At 35.6% G+C, this 17,447-nt stretch overlaps 1 protein-coding gene and 1 long non-coding RNA gene across 2 annotated transcripts in view; both read left to right on the top strand.

The window, feature by feature from the left end:
* Window positions 1-8,058: 8,058 nt before the first annotated feature.
* On the top strand, window positions 8,059-10,512 carry LOC121227917 (uncharacterized). Its single transcript, XR_005925453.1, has 4 exons — window positions 8,059-8,513; window positions 8,602-8,663; window positions 10,293-10,356; window positions 10,437-10,512. It is a non-coding gene; the product is annotated as an uncharacterized lncRNA (long non-coding RNA).
* Window positions 10,513-15,595: 5,083 nt separating this feature from the next.
* Window positions 15,596-17,447, top strand: part of LOC121228034 (disease resistance protein UNI-like) — a 5,705-nt gene continuing 3,853 nt past the window's right edge. The window contains exons 1-3 of the mRNA XM_041111150.1: window positions 15,596-15,811; window positions 15,898-16,419; window positions 16,508-16,692. Of these exons, the coding sequence (XP_040967084.1) occupies window positions 15,596-15,811; window positions 15,898-16,419; window positions 16,508-16,692 (923 nt within the window). The remainder of the gene's footprint in view (window positions 15,812-15,897; window positions 16,420-16,507; window positions 16,693-17,447) is intronic.

The following is a 17,447-nucleotide window of genomic DNA, read 5'->3' as shown; positions in this document are numbered from 1 at the left end:
AAAGGGCAAGTTAAGTCCGCGTTTTATTGGACCGTATGAAATAATTGAAAAAGTTGGACCGGTAGCATATCGGCTAGCGTTACCACCCGAATTAGAGAAGATTCATGATATGTTTCACGTATCTATGTTACGCCGGTATTGTTCGGATCCTTCACATATAATTTCACCGACAGAAATTGAACTGCGACCGGATATGACTTATGAAGAAGAACCGATTAAGATTTTAGCTCGAGAAGTCAAACAACTAAGAAATAAAAGTGTTGCACTTGTGAAAGTGTTGTGGCAAAAGCATGGGGTAGAAGAGACTACATGGGAACCTGAAGAAACTATCAGAAACCAATATCCACACCTGTTTACCGGTAAGATTTTCGAGGACGAAAATCCTTAAAAGGGGGAGAGTTGTAATATCCTGAATTAGGGCTTAATCGGAATAGTGGTTTTGTGACCACAAATCCGAGATAGAAATAATTATTTTATAATTATTTGATGATTATGATATGATTGCATGATTGTGTGAAAATTTCGTGATGAAATTTTATGCCTAAAGTGCTTAAATTGAAAGTAGGGACTAAATCGAATAAGTTGCAAAACTTGCATTCTAGAAGTTTTTAGTATGAAATTGTTTTGGAATATTAATGAGGAGGTCTTAAATAGCAATTTGACCAATTTTAAGTTCATGGACAAAATTAGGACATGGAAGGAATTTTTGGAAAGTTTAGTAGTAAGGGTATTTTGGTCATTTAGTTATTAAAATGAATTAAAAACAAAATTAAAAGCCAATTTTTGTCCATCTTCTTCATTAGGCCGAAATTTCAAGGGTTCTCCATAGCTAGGGTTTGTTTCAAGCTTCCAAGCTCCATAGTAAGTGATTCCAAGCCCCGTTTTTAATGTTCTTTACGTTTTTAGAATCCCGGTAGCTCGATTAAGCTTATGTTAGCAATAATTCAACCTAGGGTTTATATTTGGAAAAATGCCCATAGGTGAAATTTGTGTATTTTGATGTTTTATGATAGAATATGAGGTTTTAAATTATGTTAGACAACTTGTGCTACTCGGTTTTGAGTGAAAACGAGTAAAATGGCTTAATCGGCAAAAATACCTAATAGTCACAAGTATATGTTAGAGAGAGAATTTGATGTTGCCATAGAAGGGAAAAGTGATCAGCATGTTATAAAACATAAGAATAAGGAATAAAGTTTAATTCCCGAGCCTAGGGGCAAAAGTGTAATTATGCAAAAGTTTAGGGGCAAAAGTGTAATTTTTCCAAAGTTCGTATTAAATGCTGTTTTGATGAATGTATGTATTAAATAAGATTAATTTGGCATCATAGATCAAGAGAAACGAGATTCAAGTCGCAATCGAGGAAAAGAAAAGATTGTGGACTAAATTGCAAAATCTTTATATTTTGATACCAAGGTAAGTTCATGTGTAAATAATGTAGCATAATTGTTATTTTTAAGTTATTGATGTTAATTATATGATACGCTGATTTTTAATCGTGAAATATTATGCTTTGTGTTTAATGTTGAGTAATATGCAAATCATGTTTACTACTTGATAAATATGAATTGCTACCGAGTATCGGTTCCGATATTCCATGGAAGACGACAAATGTGAGATCGAGGGAAAAAGCCCGTTTGAACCTTAGGAATAGATTAGGATACAAGTGACATGTCACTAGGATGGTTGAGCATCCGAACTCGTTGAGTTGAGTCCGAGTTCACCTATGGATGCGAATGTCCGAACTCGTTGAGTTGAGTCCGAGTTCGTGAGATGTAATTAGGCTTCCGAACTCGTTGAGTTGAGTCTGAGTTCACTTATGGATACGAACGCCGGAGCTCGTTGAGTTGAGTTCGAGTTCACTTAGGGGCGGGTTACATGATTTCTTGATTACATATGAGGCACTTATGTGCAAATTATCCGTGTATCCGAGTTGTATTCCGATGTGTTCAACGGGTGAAATTTCTAGTGAAATGGAAGAACACTTAAGATGCAAGTGACGTTTTGGTAAGTTTTGTGAAATGGACACTTTGGACAGGTATGTTCTTAACCCTGGGGTTGAAAATAGATACAACAACGATAAGGTGGTAAGATGATGAATGATGTTTAGAAATATGACATATGTTTTGGTGATACCATGCTAAAGTTGTTTGGTATATTTGTATTGTTATGTTACTTGTTATTTACATATGAACTTACTAAGCATTTATGCTTACTCCCTCCTCTTTATTTACTGTAGTTTTGAACAAGCCAGCTCGGGAATCGGGACAGGTCGAAGGTTCGATCACACTATCCAAAGGACTTTCATCTGGGTAAATGGCTTGTAAAACTTAAGTATGGCATGTATAGCAATATACTTATTTTGTGTAAATAATTTTATGATATGGCCATGTTTGGTTGAGAAAATGTTTGATATTGATAAGTCATGGTGATGGCTAATTTAGATAATGTTTGATATTATGGAAGTTTAATAGGTTATCTAGTTTATAAAAATTCATGGAAAGATGAAACTTGCCTTAAAACAGAATATAGCTGCAGCAATGACATGAATTTGAAAAATCACTAAAAATAGTATAAATGGAACTAAATAATGACTAAGTTATGAAATTGAAGCTTAATGAGTCTATTTTCATGTGGATTGAACAAAACAGGCATATAAATTATATTTTATGAGATATTTAAACTTTTGTGAAATAGGGCCAGAGTGATTTCTGGATCCACTGTTCTGACTTTAAAAATTCATAATAAATTTTAAAAAAATAATTAGAAGTTTTTCTTTATATTTACAAATTCCTTATTGAGTCTAGTGTTAATAAAAACAAACCTCGTAGTCATTGAAATTCTGTATAGAGAGATATCTGATTTGTAATACACAGATGTCAGAGCAGTCAAACCCTAAAATAGGGGAGACTTTAACTAATAAATTGTACTAATTGGCCCAACCAAAAATTCTAGAAAAAAATTATTAAATAGATACATGAGTCTAGATTTAGGAAAAATTTACGGATCTTGATTTCTAGTTTCATAACTCGAGATATGATTTTTATTGTAACTGTGACGCGGGTAGTTAGAAAGCTATGAATGTAGAAACAAATGATTTGAAGTTCTTAATTTGATAAATTATGTTCGGTAACCCCTCAAGCTCGACTCCGGCGACGGTTTCGGGCGTGGGGGCTTTACATGGTGTGTACGGCTTGGCCTCATCGACCACACTCCCGTGTTAGGGCACACGGGCGACCACACGCCCGTGTAGCGTCGACAGTAAGGTTTTCAACTTTCGTTGAAACCTCGTTTTTTGTACAATCGAGTACACACCTGGTTTGTTGTTGCTGCTAACGTAATCTCGAACACTCTAGAACCTAACAATCGACAATCCAGAACCCAAATTCAGTGATACTCATGAACACTAAACAAAGTTATAACAAGATAAACGTCTCCCAACCATCAAATTCCTTAACTTAGCACGAATAACAAGAACTTCGCACCCTTAAAACGTTAATGGCTGATCTCCAGCCCCTCGATTACCTTCTAAATAGCAACAAAACCCCACTTTAATCAATATTCAAAACCACGTGGGAAAACAACAAATACCAAAAACTTACCGAGCTATCGCAGACAAAAGCCAACAACGTAAGAAAAGTGAATTAGACAAAAAAGAAGTTGGATTAGGGAGAAAACAAGGCAGAGAGAGACTAGGAATTACAACTGAAATTTTGACAGCAAGAAGGGACAGAAGGGTGGCGGCAAACAAAAAGGAAATAGGGGGAAGAAAGAATAATTCACGTCAGGAAGATTTTTGGGGTTTAGAGAGAGAAAAGAAAAAGATAACAATAGCCCTCCCAAATCCCTATATTTTCTCTATCCAACACCCCACTACTCAGAGTCCAACACCAGTACAGCTCTAGCCGAAAAATTAGAGTAGAAACGTCGCCCACGCGCTCTCACAGGGATTCGAGCACAAGGCCTCCAGCATATTAACACTCAACTTAACCACCAAACCAGCAGGCCCATTCTATTAATTATTTACTAACTTTTACTTAAAATCCTCCTAACCCAGGATGAGGCTTTATTTAAATAAAAAACCAAAGTTTTCCCAAGTCATGGCTCGAACTTGGGACCTCCCACACATTCAGAGCACTTAACCATTAAAGCAGACAACCTATGTGATATGTATGTATGTCAACGTGATTTAGTATATGCATTAAGGTAGTTCTGATTTGTTGGAGGAAGTGTTTTCTAGTAGCGTTACTGCATTTTTTGCAGTTAAACCACGATATACGTTTGGCAACTGAGTTGCACTATTATGAGTGGCATACCATCATGATCTGGTGTGATTTGGATGGATGGACTCTTGAAGTCCTAATTGGTGTGATTAGTTGGACGGAGTTGGTGTGTAGCAGATGAATGTAGGATTTGTGTCTGCATTTGTTCCGGTTTTGTATGACATATGTACTTTGAAAACATGACATTCTGGTATGATATATTTGTGTATGAAATTACAATATTCCAAATTGAAATATGTTTCAGTTATATGATATTATGATTTGAAATATATATGTTTCTGGCAATACAACATTATGATATGTTATTGGTACATTAAAGTAAACCTTTGTGATCACATTTACGTATGTGCTTGTTAAATAAAAATTATGCTTGTGGGTTGAGACACACATTGGGCTCCTAGCTCATTTGTTTGTTTAATACTGTTGGGGATTGACCCAATTAAGCAACAAGTAAAAAATAGCAGAATAAATTGAGAAATTAAACACACAAATTCAACTTGAAAAACCCCTCCAAAGAGGAAAAAAACCATGGACAAAGATAATTTTACTATAATGGCAAAAGAAAATGGAAAAAGAACGAAGAGTACAAAAGATGGAGATAAAAACTAAACCCCAAAAACCTGAAAACAAAGAACCCTCAAAACATAAATACAAAATTCTCTAAATATGTTATGAGTTCTAATCTCTAATGGGTGTATTCTCTAAGGTTGTAAAAGAGCCTATTTATAGGTTAAATTCATAGGTCAAATAATAATAAAATAATCTAAACTAATCAGTGTTTGATTGAAACAAATAAACAGAGTTTAATTGAAAGATTATTTCTCAAATTTGACTAAAATAGGAGTCATACTCAACAAATCTACACCTTGACTCATATTTCCACAATGCCATCTTTGCCAAAACCTGACATGGGCCTATCTTAAACTATGCAGGGAATTAATTGAGTCGAATCTGTGTTTAAAAACTAGAAGACTTCTAGCCTTCGACTCGTACACTGCCGAATTAAAATTAACCCGAGTCTAATTTTCATGAACACAGTGCCTTAACTTTTCAAAACCTGCATCCAAAAGAAAACCTTTCTTCAACAAAATAATCATACCTTTTTCCATCTTATGACCAAGTTGCCTCCACTCCAAACAACTTGACTTCGACTCCGTAACGGATGAGGGATGTCCGATTTCACCAACCACTGTAGAACCTTCCAGAATATAAAGACTGTCGGTTCTTTTACCTTTTAACAAAACGAGAGCTCCACGAGATACTTTAATGCTACTCGACTCGATGTTGATTTTACATCATTTCAAGTCTAAAATCTCAATGAGATAAGATTCTTTTGTAAATCAGGTACATATCTGACATCTGATAATGTCTTAATTGTCCCATCGTGTATCCTAATGTTAACAATACCAATACCAATTACCTTACTAGATAAATTGTTTCCCATGCGCACAACTCCGTCTTCAACTGAACAGTATGTGGAGAACCATTCTCTATTGGGACACATGTGGAAAGAACATCCCGAATCTAGAATCCACTCGGACGTGAGCTTGGAGTTATCGCTCGTTGACACTAACAAGAAATCATCACCGCTTTCATTGGCTAAATTAGAACCAGCTACATCTTTCTCGTTACTCTCAGCAGCTCTTTTATTTTACAGTTTATAACAATCTACTTTGACGTGACCTAGCTTTTTACAATAGTGACACCTTTTGTCTCGTTTCTTTGATGCTACCAAAATGGAAGCTTGCCTATTTGCCTTGTTATCCAAAACAAACTCATTGTCGAGTTTGTCTCTACTCAACAAATGACCCTTTACATCTTTGAACAAGAGTTTGTCTCTGCCATAAATTAAGATCTCCCTAAAAGACTTGTATGAAGGGGGAAAAGAGCACAATAATAGCATAGTCATATCTTCATCGTCAATATGAACCTCAACGTTCTTTAAATCATTTAAAAGAGTAATGAATTGACTGATGTGATCTCTAAGAAGCTCACCTTCGTTCATGCGAAACGTAAATAGATGTTGTTTCAACACTAAACGGTTAGCTAGAGACTTAGCCGCATAAAGAGTTTCTAACCTTTTCCACAATGCGGATGAGGTCTTCTTCACCAATACCTCCTGCAATACCGTATTCACGAGACACAACTGGATTACAGACAAAGCCTTTTCATCAAGATCTTCCCATTCTGTTTTGTTCAGATTCTCAGGCCTTTTCCCGGTGATAATGCTCTAGAATAACATATTTTTATGTATTAATCATGTGTTTATTATGAGCTTGTTCCTACTAATTTGAGTTATTTATGTCTTTTTATCTTTTAGGGACTGATTTGGAGGCAAAAGCAAAATTAAGGGACAAAAGTGTCTGGAACCCTCCTTAAAAGTTCCTCGCATACATCTCTCCAATCGGCTGCTTCAACTGACCCAGTCACTTCCAGTCCATCCACCGTTAACATAAGCTATAGTTGCATGCCCTCCAAAGTGATAGTACACATGCCGCTTGGAAGATGCAATTTGTGCGTCTCGAGTCTCCACCTTTCCACCAACACGTTTATGAGTGTCGGGTCCAACTTACATCCCTTACCTACAAGGGCCACATGTGAAATCGCCATCTCTCAAGTAGGATTTGATCAAGGGTGATGGAGGAGCGAATAGATTACGAATATATGTCTCCAAAATTTGATATTCTTCCTATTTAGGTAAAAACATATACAAAATATTAAATTCAAATATAATAAGAAAATAGTAAAATTTAACAACATTGAAATATAATAAAAAAATATTCTTACCATTTGCAATTGGTCGACGAAAATGTGGTTGTCATCAAAACAAATTAGAGATTTTGTCATTGCTAATTTCGAAAAACACCGAAGAATTAATAGAAAAAATAATTTATGAAAATGTTAAGATAATTTTAATAAAAAATAAAGTTGAGATAGAAATAAATTTTGAGTGGGAATTTAAGAAGGAATCTAGAGAAATTTGAGAGAGATTTGAGAACGTGAGAGAGAGTTGAGATTGAATTGGAAGAAAAATGAAATGGGGAGGGGTTATATAGGAAATAAAATGGGACCGTAGGGGTGGTGTCTAATGGCTAATTAAATAGTCGTTGGAGAGATTAGTCATTGGAGTTATTGTTGGGGGAAACGCTTCTAGCTAGAAGCGTTTTTAGTTAATTTGGTAGAAAGCGCTTTCAGCTGGAAGCGTTTTTCTGGCAACAAATTGAAAATGCTTCCAACTGGAAGAATTTTGTGCAAATTAGCTAAAACCACTTATAGCTGAGAGTGTTTTTGTAAAATTTGCTTACTCCCATAATTTTTACAAAAGACTGCCTATTCTGTTAATCTTGCTTTTAGGCATTTTTGGATAATTTAGTCCAAATCCATAATTTTAACATTGGAATATTTGAAAGTCTCTTGAATGAGTCTGAAATTTCAAAAACTCTATTGTTATTTATAGTTAATTTGAGGAAAAGATCTTTTTATATAATAAAATAAATAAATTTTAACAAGTACACTTACATTTGTCTCTAAAATTTGCAAACAAATAAATAATAGAAAAAACAACTTAAATGTATAAAAATGAATAAAGAAAAACCATTTTAAATTAAGAAAAGGAAGTGAAGAAAAGTAGATATTTTAAATGTAGTGAAAATCATATAAATAATTAAAACAAATCAATTATTGAAACTTGGAAGGAAAATATATGACACAAAGACTTTGACTTTTTTCTAAGTCGTCCTCATTTCGTGTCATGTGGCTGTTAATTCCCAAACAAATGCGCAGGTCATTGGCAAACCAATTAGCACCAAGTTGTTGCAAACGAAGATTCCCCTTTACTTTTCAATCCACTAAAATACAATTGAGAAAAACAAATCCTCATAATTTTAATCCCAATACTGCACTAATCTCATGACACAAATCCTTTGGCTACTAAACCAAGAAAACCCAGTTGTGTTAGAGTTTATGCTTTCCGAGTGGTTGACTTTTCCAGGCAGATCAACTTCCATTTCTTTCTTAAAGTTTCTCCTTATTTTAGTTCAACCTTGATTTCTACTTTGTTGTTCTTTCTTTTTATTTCCCTTTCTTCAAGTTCCTTTCTTCTTGTATTCAGTTTTACTTACTTTTGCTCAAAAAAAAAAACCAAAACCTTCAAATCCCTTTTGATTGTATTGAAGTAGCAAGAATCTTCTCAACACTAAGTGTAGTTTGATATTGAAGTTCCCAAGTGAGGTAAATCTATTTATATTTGTGTTACATATAAATTAAATTTGTTATATATATTTTGATCTCATCTCTTCTTTTTATGTTGTTCTTGAAGCAAATCAGAGGTAAAAGAGATTGACAATCAAAGTCTTGGAGTTACAACTTCATATTGAAGTGGTAAGTGGATATGTTTCCATCATTATTAGCGTGAGGGTAATAATATTTACATTTCTTATTTTTTAACTATTTATCTGTCATTTTATTTTTAATTATATCACATTACACACGTGTATAATATTTTATTTAGGGGTGAACGTTGGATCAAATTAAGTTAAAAAATTTTAAACTAATCGAGTTGAAAAGTCCTATTTTATCATTCTAAATCGATTTGAAATTTTTTCAAATTAAGTCGAGTGAAACATAATTCGAATAAAGTGAAATTATAGAGTTAAATTAAAAATTAAACATGTCAAATTAAAATATTGTTATTGTATAACTAAATACATGTTAAAGCACTTAAATTGAAACCATATATAATTTGAAAACTTTTTAAAGCAAAATAAATAAACTTCAATTATTAATTAACTTATTTAGGTCTTAAAATTATTATTTTAATTTTTTTAAAATTAACTTTATTTTTATATTTTTATATTTTTAAACTTATTAAAAAATTGGAATTTTAAAAATATTTTGAATTTTGAAATTTATTTTAATTATTTTTGTAATTTTTGTTGAAAGAGACCAATTTGTTTATTTTCAAAATTGATAAAGATTAAAGAAGTATTTACACCAATCTATTATTTGAATTGTAAAATTCAAATCTATTCAATTGACTTAAAATTTAATTTTTTTCAATTTTTCAAATCGGATCGAGTTTTGCTCAATTTTAATTTTATTAACTTAAATGAATTGACAAAAATAAAACAAACAAAATGAAATAAAAGCTATAAAGTTCATTTTATTAAATAAATAAAGAAACCAATTCTATATGATCTATATCTACTAGATTTTATCACAAACGGAAATATTTTATATTAAAAATATATTTATAAAAATATTTCAATACATTATATTATGGTAGTGGCAAGAATTTTTCATAGATTTTATTGGTTTTGTGTTTGATTCTTAAATATTATTTTTAGTTGTTCTACTTGAATATTAAACAAAAGTATGAAAATTAAGATAAAAATACCTTTATATTAATATTAAAATAATATTAATTACTTTTTAAAGTAAGAATATTTTAATTATTTTACGATCGAGTTAGTGCCTAACTGACTCGTGACATTAACTTAGTCAAACACGTTATATATATAATCTATATATGACAGCAAGTCATGGTGTCGCTCTCAACTCCATTTAACCAAATTTAGTAGAGATAAAAACTCAACAATTACTATTGGGTAGTTTTAGTTTTAATTTTTTAAATTTATATAATTTGATAAAAAAAAAGTACATAGACTTAAATAGAGAGAGTTTAATTAATTTTAAATTTAAATAAATTAATTTTAATCTTTAAAATTATATTTATCTGTGTAATGAGTTATATCCTTCCAATTTATAATTTTATCAACTAATATGAATTGATAAATGAAGTAGAAACTTCTCATCTAGGTCTTGCTTTCCTTTATACTTTTCTACCCAATTCTATACATTACTTGTATTTAAATTTCTAATGTATAAAATTGTTTTTAGTTTGGTATCATATCAATACGAATGTCTGTATAATATTTTTATTCTCTAGTTTTCAAGCAATATTTGTTTATTAAGTTTCTAATAATATTCGCATTTTGTGTGGTGTTTCAGCTGGACTGAGTTGGAAGAAAAGCCTATTGATTCTCATACTTTGAATCCTCTTTCACCTTCCTTGGTAAGAAGTAGTGTGTTAATCTTTTTAACACTTTTGATTCTTTAATTTTTTTAATGGTAATTACTTATGATTCACTACAGTGTTTGAACTTGGAACATTATATTCTTCAATTTGAGCTTGTCAAGCATGGGTTGCGGATTTTGTGACGCTGCTGCTGTTGGTTCTAACTTAGCGAACAAAGTTTAAAAACAACTTAGATGAATGTTTTAGATGTTTGAAAGATTAAAACAGGAGCAAGAACAAGCAAAAAATTGAATGAGCAAAGTGTTTTCTCATTACCCGAATAAGTGCATGGTTACATACATAAATAGAACAAAAACTACATAGAAAGAAAACAAAGCTTGCTTGTGCAAGTAACTAAAGGTTTACATCAACAAAATGACAACCTAATTTGACTACTAAATCAGCTAAGCACACATTTTAACCTTAGCTGATCAAAACAAATAATGATTACACCATAGACTAACAAAAGTCAACTAAATAAACAAGGCTTGTCGAATTGCACAATGGATTTTAACATGCTTCAGCCGAGTTTCTGGTTTCATGCATGCAGCGTAGGTTTTGCATGGATTCTTAAACTTTGCTGCTGTCGTTGCCACCTTTTAAACACTCCTCTTTGGCTACAAAGCAGCAAACTCCGATTTTCTTCTTCAAATATTCAAACCTTGAAGCAGCCAATGGTTGGTTAATAGATCAGCAAGCTGATCTCTTGAGCAGCAGTGAACTAAGCTTATCTCCTTGGACATTTCAGCTTCTCTCACAAAATGATATCTAATTTAAAATGCTTGGTCTTACCATGAAAAACCGGATTTTGGCAATGGCTACAGCCGATTGGTTGTCAACCTTAATCACAGTGGCATCCTTTGGATCAGCATTCAGATTACACAATATTTTCCTAAGCCAAATGGCTTGATTTACAGCAAAGCAGCTGCGATGTATTCTGCCTCAGCAGTGGATTGAGCCACTGTCTGTTGCTTCTTCGAGCTCCAGCAGAAGACACTTGAGCAAGGGTGAAGAAGTAGCCTGATGTGCTCTTCATGTCATCAGCAGAACCAGCCCAATCACTGTCTGAATATCCCACTAGTCTCAGCTCCTCAGCCCTTTCAAACTTCACTCCACAACTCAGAGTCCCTTTGATATACCTTAGGACCCTTTTGCTGCTTTAAAATGTGCAACTGTGCAGCAATGCATGAATCTCGATAGAAGACCAACAGCATGCATGATGTCTGGTCTAGTTGCAGTCAAATAGAGCAGGCAGCCAACCAAGCTTCTGTAATTCTTTTCATCCACTCGATCTTCATCTCCTGGGCTAGTGAGTTTTTCTCCTAAAGCCACAGGAGTGCTAGCAGGCTTGCAGTTTGTCATGCAAAACCTGCTCAAAACCTTCGATGCGAATGCCTTCTGGCCTATGAAAATACCTTGTTCATTTGTTTCACTTCCATGCCAAGGAAGTATGTCATTAATCCAAGGTCAGTCATCTCAAACACAGTTTGCATTTGCTTCTTAAAGGTTTCAATTTCCTCCCTTTTGCAGCCAGTGACCAGTAAATCATCAACATACAATGAAACAATTAGCAAAGTTTCATTACTTCCTTCTTAACATAGAGAGTAGGCTCACTGGTGCTCTTTGTGAACCCGAGCCTTGTCAGGTAGGTATCCATTCGATCGTACCAGGCCCTTGGAGCTTGCTTGAGACCATACAGGGCCTTTTGAGCTTGTAGACCTTCTCTCTTCTCCTTGAACTTCAAAGCCTTCAGGTTGATCTATGAAGATTCCTCCATGAGAAATCCATTTAAAAGGCTGATTTTACATCCAATTGATGCACCTGCCACTGTTTCTGGGCTGCTAAGGCAAACAACATTCTTATAGTGTCCAGCCTTGCAACAGGAGCAAAGGTTTCAAAGAAATCGACTCCCTGCTGTTGGCTATACCCTTTCACAACTAATCTAGCTTTGTGTCTGTTCAGTGATCCATCTGCATTATTTTTGATCCTGAACACCCATTTAACTCCAATGATCTTCCTACCTTCTGTCTATCAACCAGCTCCCAGGTTTCATTCTTTAGATCATCCTTAGTTCAGCTTCCATAGCCTCTTGCCAGCATTTCTCTTTCGAGGCTTCAGCATAGCAGGATGGCTCAACCATGGTCACAGCACATCTTTCATAGATGTCTGCCAATGTTCTGGTGCCCCTAACAGGCATATCATCAAAATCATCCATAGCTTCATTTTCAACTTCAGCATGTTGGTGATCAAGGTCCTGCAAGTTTCTTCAGCTAAGCTTGCATCTGTCCCATTCCACTTCCAACAGCTTCCTTCATTGAACTTGACATCTCTGCTTACAATAACCTTTTTGTTGATGGATCAAAGATCCTATAACCCTTCTTCACACTGCTGTAGCCTACAATACCCCTGGTACAGACTTTTTTCCAGCTTGGTTCTCTTCTCTGCGGCACAAGTGCATAGCATAAGCATCCAAACACTTTCAAGTGTGACACGATTGTTCGCCCGAACTAGACCTCAAAGGGTTTTACCTTTGACGCTTAGTTGTAGTCTATTTAGTAAGTAGACAGATGTGTTACTGCCTCAGCCCAGAATTGTTGGCATTTTGCCTCAAACAGTAGGCATCTGGCCATATCAAGAACAGTCAGTTTCTCCTCTCACAAACACCATTTGCTGTGGTGTAGATAGGGTCAGTTGGTGTAGGATGCCAGCATCATCACAAATCTTCTGGAACCTCTGAGACACGTACTCGCCCATTGTCTGACCTTAGGCTCTGAGTTGCTGTTGGCTTGGTTTTCAGCCAAAGCCTTGAACTTGCAAAAGAAGTCAGTGACATCTGACTTTTGTTTCAAGAAGGTTACCCAACAAAACCTGGTGCAGTCATCAATGAACAAGGTAAAATACTTGCAGCCATTTAGTGAGCTGGTCTTCATAGGTCCACAGATGTCAGTGTGAACCAACTGAAGTTTCTCTTGGCTCTCCATGCCTTGTTGACTGGAAAGGGCAGTCTGGTTTGCTTGCCAAGCTGACAGACTTCACACACTTCTTTGTTTGGCTCAAACTTAGCCATATCTTCAACCAAATTTAGTTTTTGCATTTGCCCGAGTAAGTGTAGTTCACATGCCCCATTCTTTGTGCCACAAACTTGCCTCATCAGTCTGAGCTGCATATGCTCTTGCTTGCAACTGATTTACATCCACATTGAAGGTTCTATCTTGCATAGCTACTTTGCCAACACCTGTCAGTAGCATCTTGATTGTGCAGATTTTGCCTTCAAACAGGAGAGAGTACCCTTTCTCCAGTAGCTGACCAACACTAAAAATTTGGTCAAGTCAGGTACAAAGAACTCGAAATGTTTTATACCTGACTTGGTGCAATCACTGCTTTGCCTTTGCCTTTACCTTGAGAAGCTCACCATTTCCAATTCTACATTGATTCATGAGGGTCAACCCTTAACATGCTTTCTCTGGGCCATATGATGAGTGCATCACTACGATCAGCCAATTTGCTGACTTTGCTAAGCTGAAAAAAGCAGGAGGCTGTGAAGACATGTTCTTCCTGTGCCTCGATGTCTTCAGCTACTTGAGCCTGATATATCTTGACTGAGCTTTTTGTTTACACTTCTATGACCCTTTGCAGCCTCACTGAATGTACCACATATTCCAGGTGGTTGTCTTGCCAATGAACACAGGGTGGAAACTTTTCTTGGCAGCTTCCTCTTCCTCTTTCTTCTTTCTGACTAAGGCTCTTGCCTTGTGATTCGAGCTGAAGCTTGAGCTCTCCTACTCCTAGCTTGAAAAGCTCCCTTAGATACTCCTCCATTCGTTGCTCTCTTTGCTCTTGAGCATAGAGAGCATTTATCAGTTCTGTCAAGGGAATGGCAGATAAGTCCCTCGAATCCTCCAGGGAAAAATCTTGGATTCATACTTCTCTGCAACGTTGTTATGACTTTCTCCACTACCCTCTGATCACTAAAGTCATCTCCAAGCAGTCTTATGTTGTTGACAGTAGACATAATTCTGTCAGCATACTGCTTGATGGTTTCTAGTCTTTCATTCTCAGATTCTCAAAGTCCCTTCTCAAGTTGATGAGTTGTTGCTGCCTGGTTTTGTCTGAGCCTTGAAACTCTCCTTGAGTTTGTCCCAGGCCTCCTTTGGTGTGTCGCAGGCCATTATCCTGTGAAGATAGCATCTGAAACTCCACTTTGAAGCATGACATGGCCTTGTACTTCTTTGCACAGTCTTCATTATACTGCCTTATCTGAGCTATCGTGGGATTAGCTCTTAAGGGGTGGTGGTTCTGTGTCATTTTGGACAACATTCTACAGGTCATGTGCCTGTAGATATGTTTTCATTTTGACAGCCCATATATTGTAGCTTTCACCAGAAACACAGGTGGAGGTGGTGGTGAGAAGCTCATCTCACGCAGCTTCCAAAACTCTGAGCAACAAAGATAGTTCCTGCTTCTTTTCTTTCAAAACAACAGCACACAACAGAGGCCCTCAAAGAAACAGGCTCTCATACCATTTTTGTTTCTAACTTAGCAAACAAAGTTAAAACAACTTAGATGAATGTTTTAGATGTTTGAAAGATTAAAACAGGAGCAAGAACAAGCAAAAAATTGAATGAACAAAGGTTTTCTCATTACCCGAATAAGTGCATGGTACATACGATAAATAGAACAAACACATGACAATAAAAAAGCTGCATTGCAAGAACTAAGGACATAACAAAAGACAACCTAAAACTAAATAGCTACACACATTAACCTACTATCAAAAAAATAAGATACACCATAGACTAACAAAGCCAACTAAATAAAACAAGGCTGTCAATGCACAAGATTTTAACATGCTTCAGCCGGTTTTCTGGTTTCTCATCAAGTAGGTTTGCAGATCTTAAACTTGCTGCTGTCGTTGCCACCTTTAAACAGCTGCTCGAACTTCGTTGGAACACTGATTGGACTATAATCTGACCGCGTAGACGCAACTATTATGTCCGTCGCTTCATGAAGTTGAAAACTCCGAGAGAAAAGCGGAACTGCAGATGCACGAGATCGTCTACACGTGAGATGAGGGACTGAAAGCAGCTCTACTAATTCATAAGGATGTACAGAACTTGCAAGCAAAGGCAAGCGAAACACTATCGATATGGGAACTCTCGAAGAGGAAATTCAACTGAATAAGAGGTGTCTCAAGTGGTGTCCTAATTGGATTTGATATCAATTAAGTAAGAAAGCAATGAAGAAAACTCAGGATATTGCTGAGCTTTTGGAAAAATTTGGTCGACTCGGACCAGTCGGTTATCGTGATCCTACTGCCCTTCCCACTATAGACTTCCTATGTTCTAAGGAATTTGTGTTTTCGAAATCTTCAGAGACCGCCTTCTATCAAATCATTGAAGCCTTAAAAGATGAGAATATCAACATGATTGGGTTGTGGGGGATGGGAGGGTGGGCAAGACCACCCTGGCTCGTGAAGTTGGAAGTCAAGCTCAAAAATGAATTTGTTTGACAAAGCTGTGATTACGACTGTGTCAAAAGCCAAATTTTGAGAAAATTAAAGATGAAACTGCAGAATATATAGGGTTTGATATGAAGAATGAACAAGGAAGAATATCTGAGAAAGAATTATGGTTAAGGCTGAAGAAAGAACCAAGGATTCTTATCATCCTTGATAATATTTGGGAATCTATCGACTTAAAGGGGAAGATAGGAATTCCAATTGGGGATGATCATAAAGGCTGCAAAGTTCTTTTTAACAACACGCCTTCAACAAGTATGTCGAGCTATGGATTGTCAAAACGTGGTACAACTTGCTGTTTGGATGATGATGAAGCTTGGACTCTGTTTGAAAAGAAAGCAAGTCTAGATGACTTTTCTGATGATTCTATTAAAATCCTAGCAAATCAAATTGTCAAAAAATGCGAGGGTTTGCCTATAGCTATAGTTCCACTGGGAAGTGCCTTGAAAGGTAAAACTCAGCATGAGTGGCAAGCTGCATACCGGAGACTCAAAGATCGTAGATTGACTGAAATTGAGGATCTTGATAAAGAAAATGCCTATGTATGTCTTGAGGCGAGCTTCGACTACTTGAAGAATATGGAGACCAAGACATGTTTCTTGTTGTGCTTTTTATTTCCTGAATGATGAGATTTATGTGGAGAACTTGGTAGGATATGCATGGGGACTGAAGTTGTATAAAGGCATGGACTCAATTAAAGATGTTAGAAGTGAAGTGCTTGCATCAATTGAGATCCTCAAGAACTCCAGTTTGTTGCTAGATTGCGGAGAAAGGCATGTCAGGATGCATGATGTGGTTCACCAATTTGCTTCATGGTTAACATCTTCAAGAAAGGATATTTCTTTTGGGACTGTTAAAACACTCCTGATGGATGAAAGTTTCAAGCATTACACAGCAATCTCCTTCGAAACTGATCAACGGATGAACTTCTAAAGGAGTGCGCTTTCCATACCTCAAACTTCTTTTACATGGTGGCAATTGTTTCATGGAAACTTTAAGCGAATTCTTTGAGGGAGGAATTACAAGTTTGTGCTTTGAATCATCAATTGATATCTCTAGCTGCATTTTAGTTTCATATGAACCTTCAAACTTTGTGTTTGATTGGTTGTCAACTCTTTGACATCTCGATGCTTGGGAAGCTGAAGTCACTTCAATATTCTCTCTTTAAGTCGATCTGATATCATTGAATTGCCGAATGAAGCTGGTGATCTAGAAAATCTAAAATTGTTGGATTTATCTTATTGCTGGAATCTTGAAGGATTCCCTCCTAATTTATTACGAAGATTGTCTGGTTTAGAAGAACTATACTTGCATGGTTGTCCTTCATTAAAATGGGTGACTGAGAATTCAACTGAAAAGAAAAAGCTATTCCAGCCTATCAGAGTTGAATTTATTGTCGGAGTTGGTTGTAATATCATTGGATATTTCTTCTGAACATCTTCTAGATGGCTTTGTGTTTCATATTATGGAGCTTTGATGTTTGCATTGGCATAAAAAGAGATGGTGGTTCCCAAAGAAGAACCTTGAAACTCGTCCCATCTTAAAATCTTTAAGAATCGGTAAGTCTTCA

Source organism: Gossypium hirsutum, chromosome A04 (genome assembly GCF_007990345.1).
Source record: "Gossypium hirsutum isolate 1008001.06 chromosome A04, Gossypium_hirsutum_v2.1, whole genome shotgun sequence".
NCBI lineage: Eukaryota > Viridiplantae > Streptophyta > Magnoliopsida > Malvales > Malvaceae > Gossypium > Gossypium hirsutum.
Note: the sequence above shows the minus strand (reverse complement) of the source record. Positions and strands in the feature narration are given on the sequence as shown.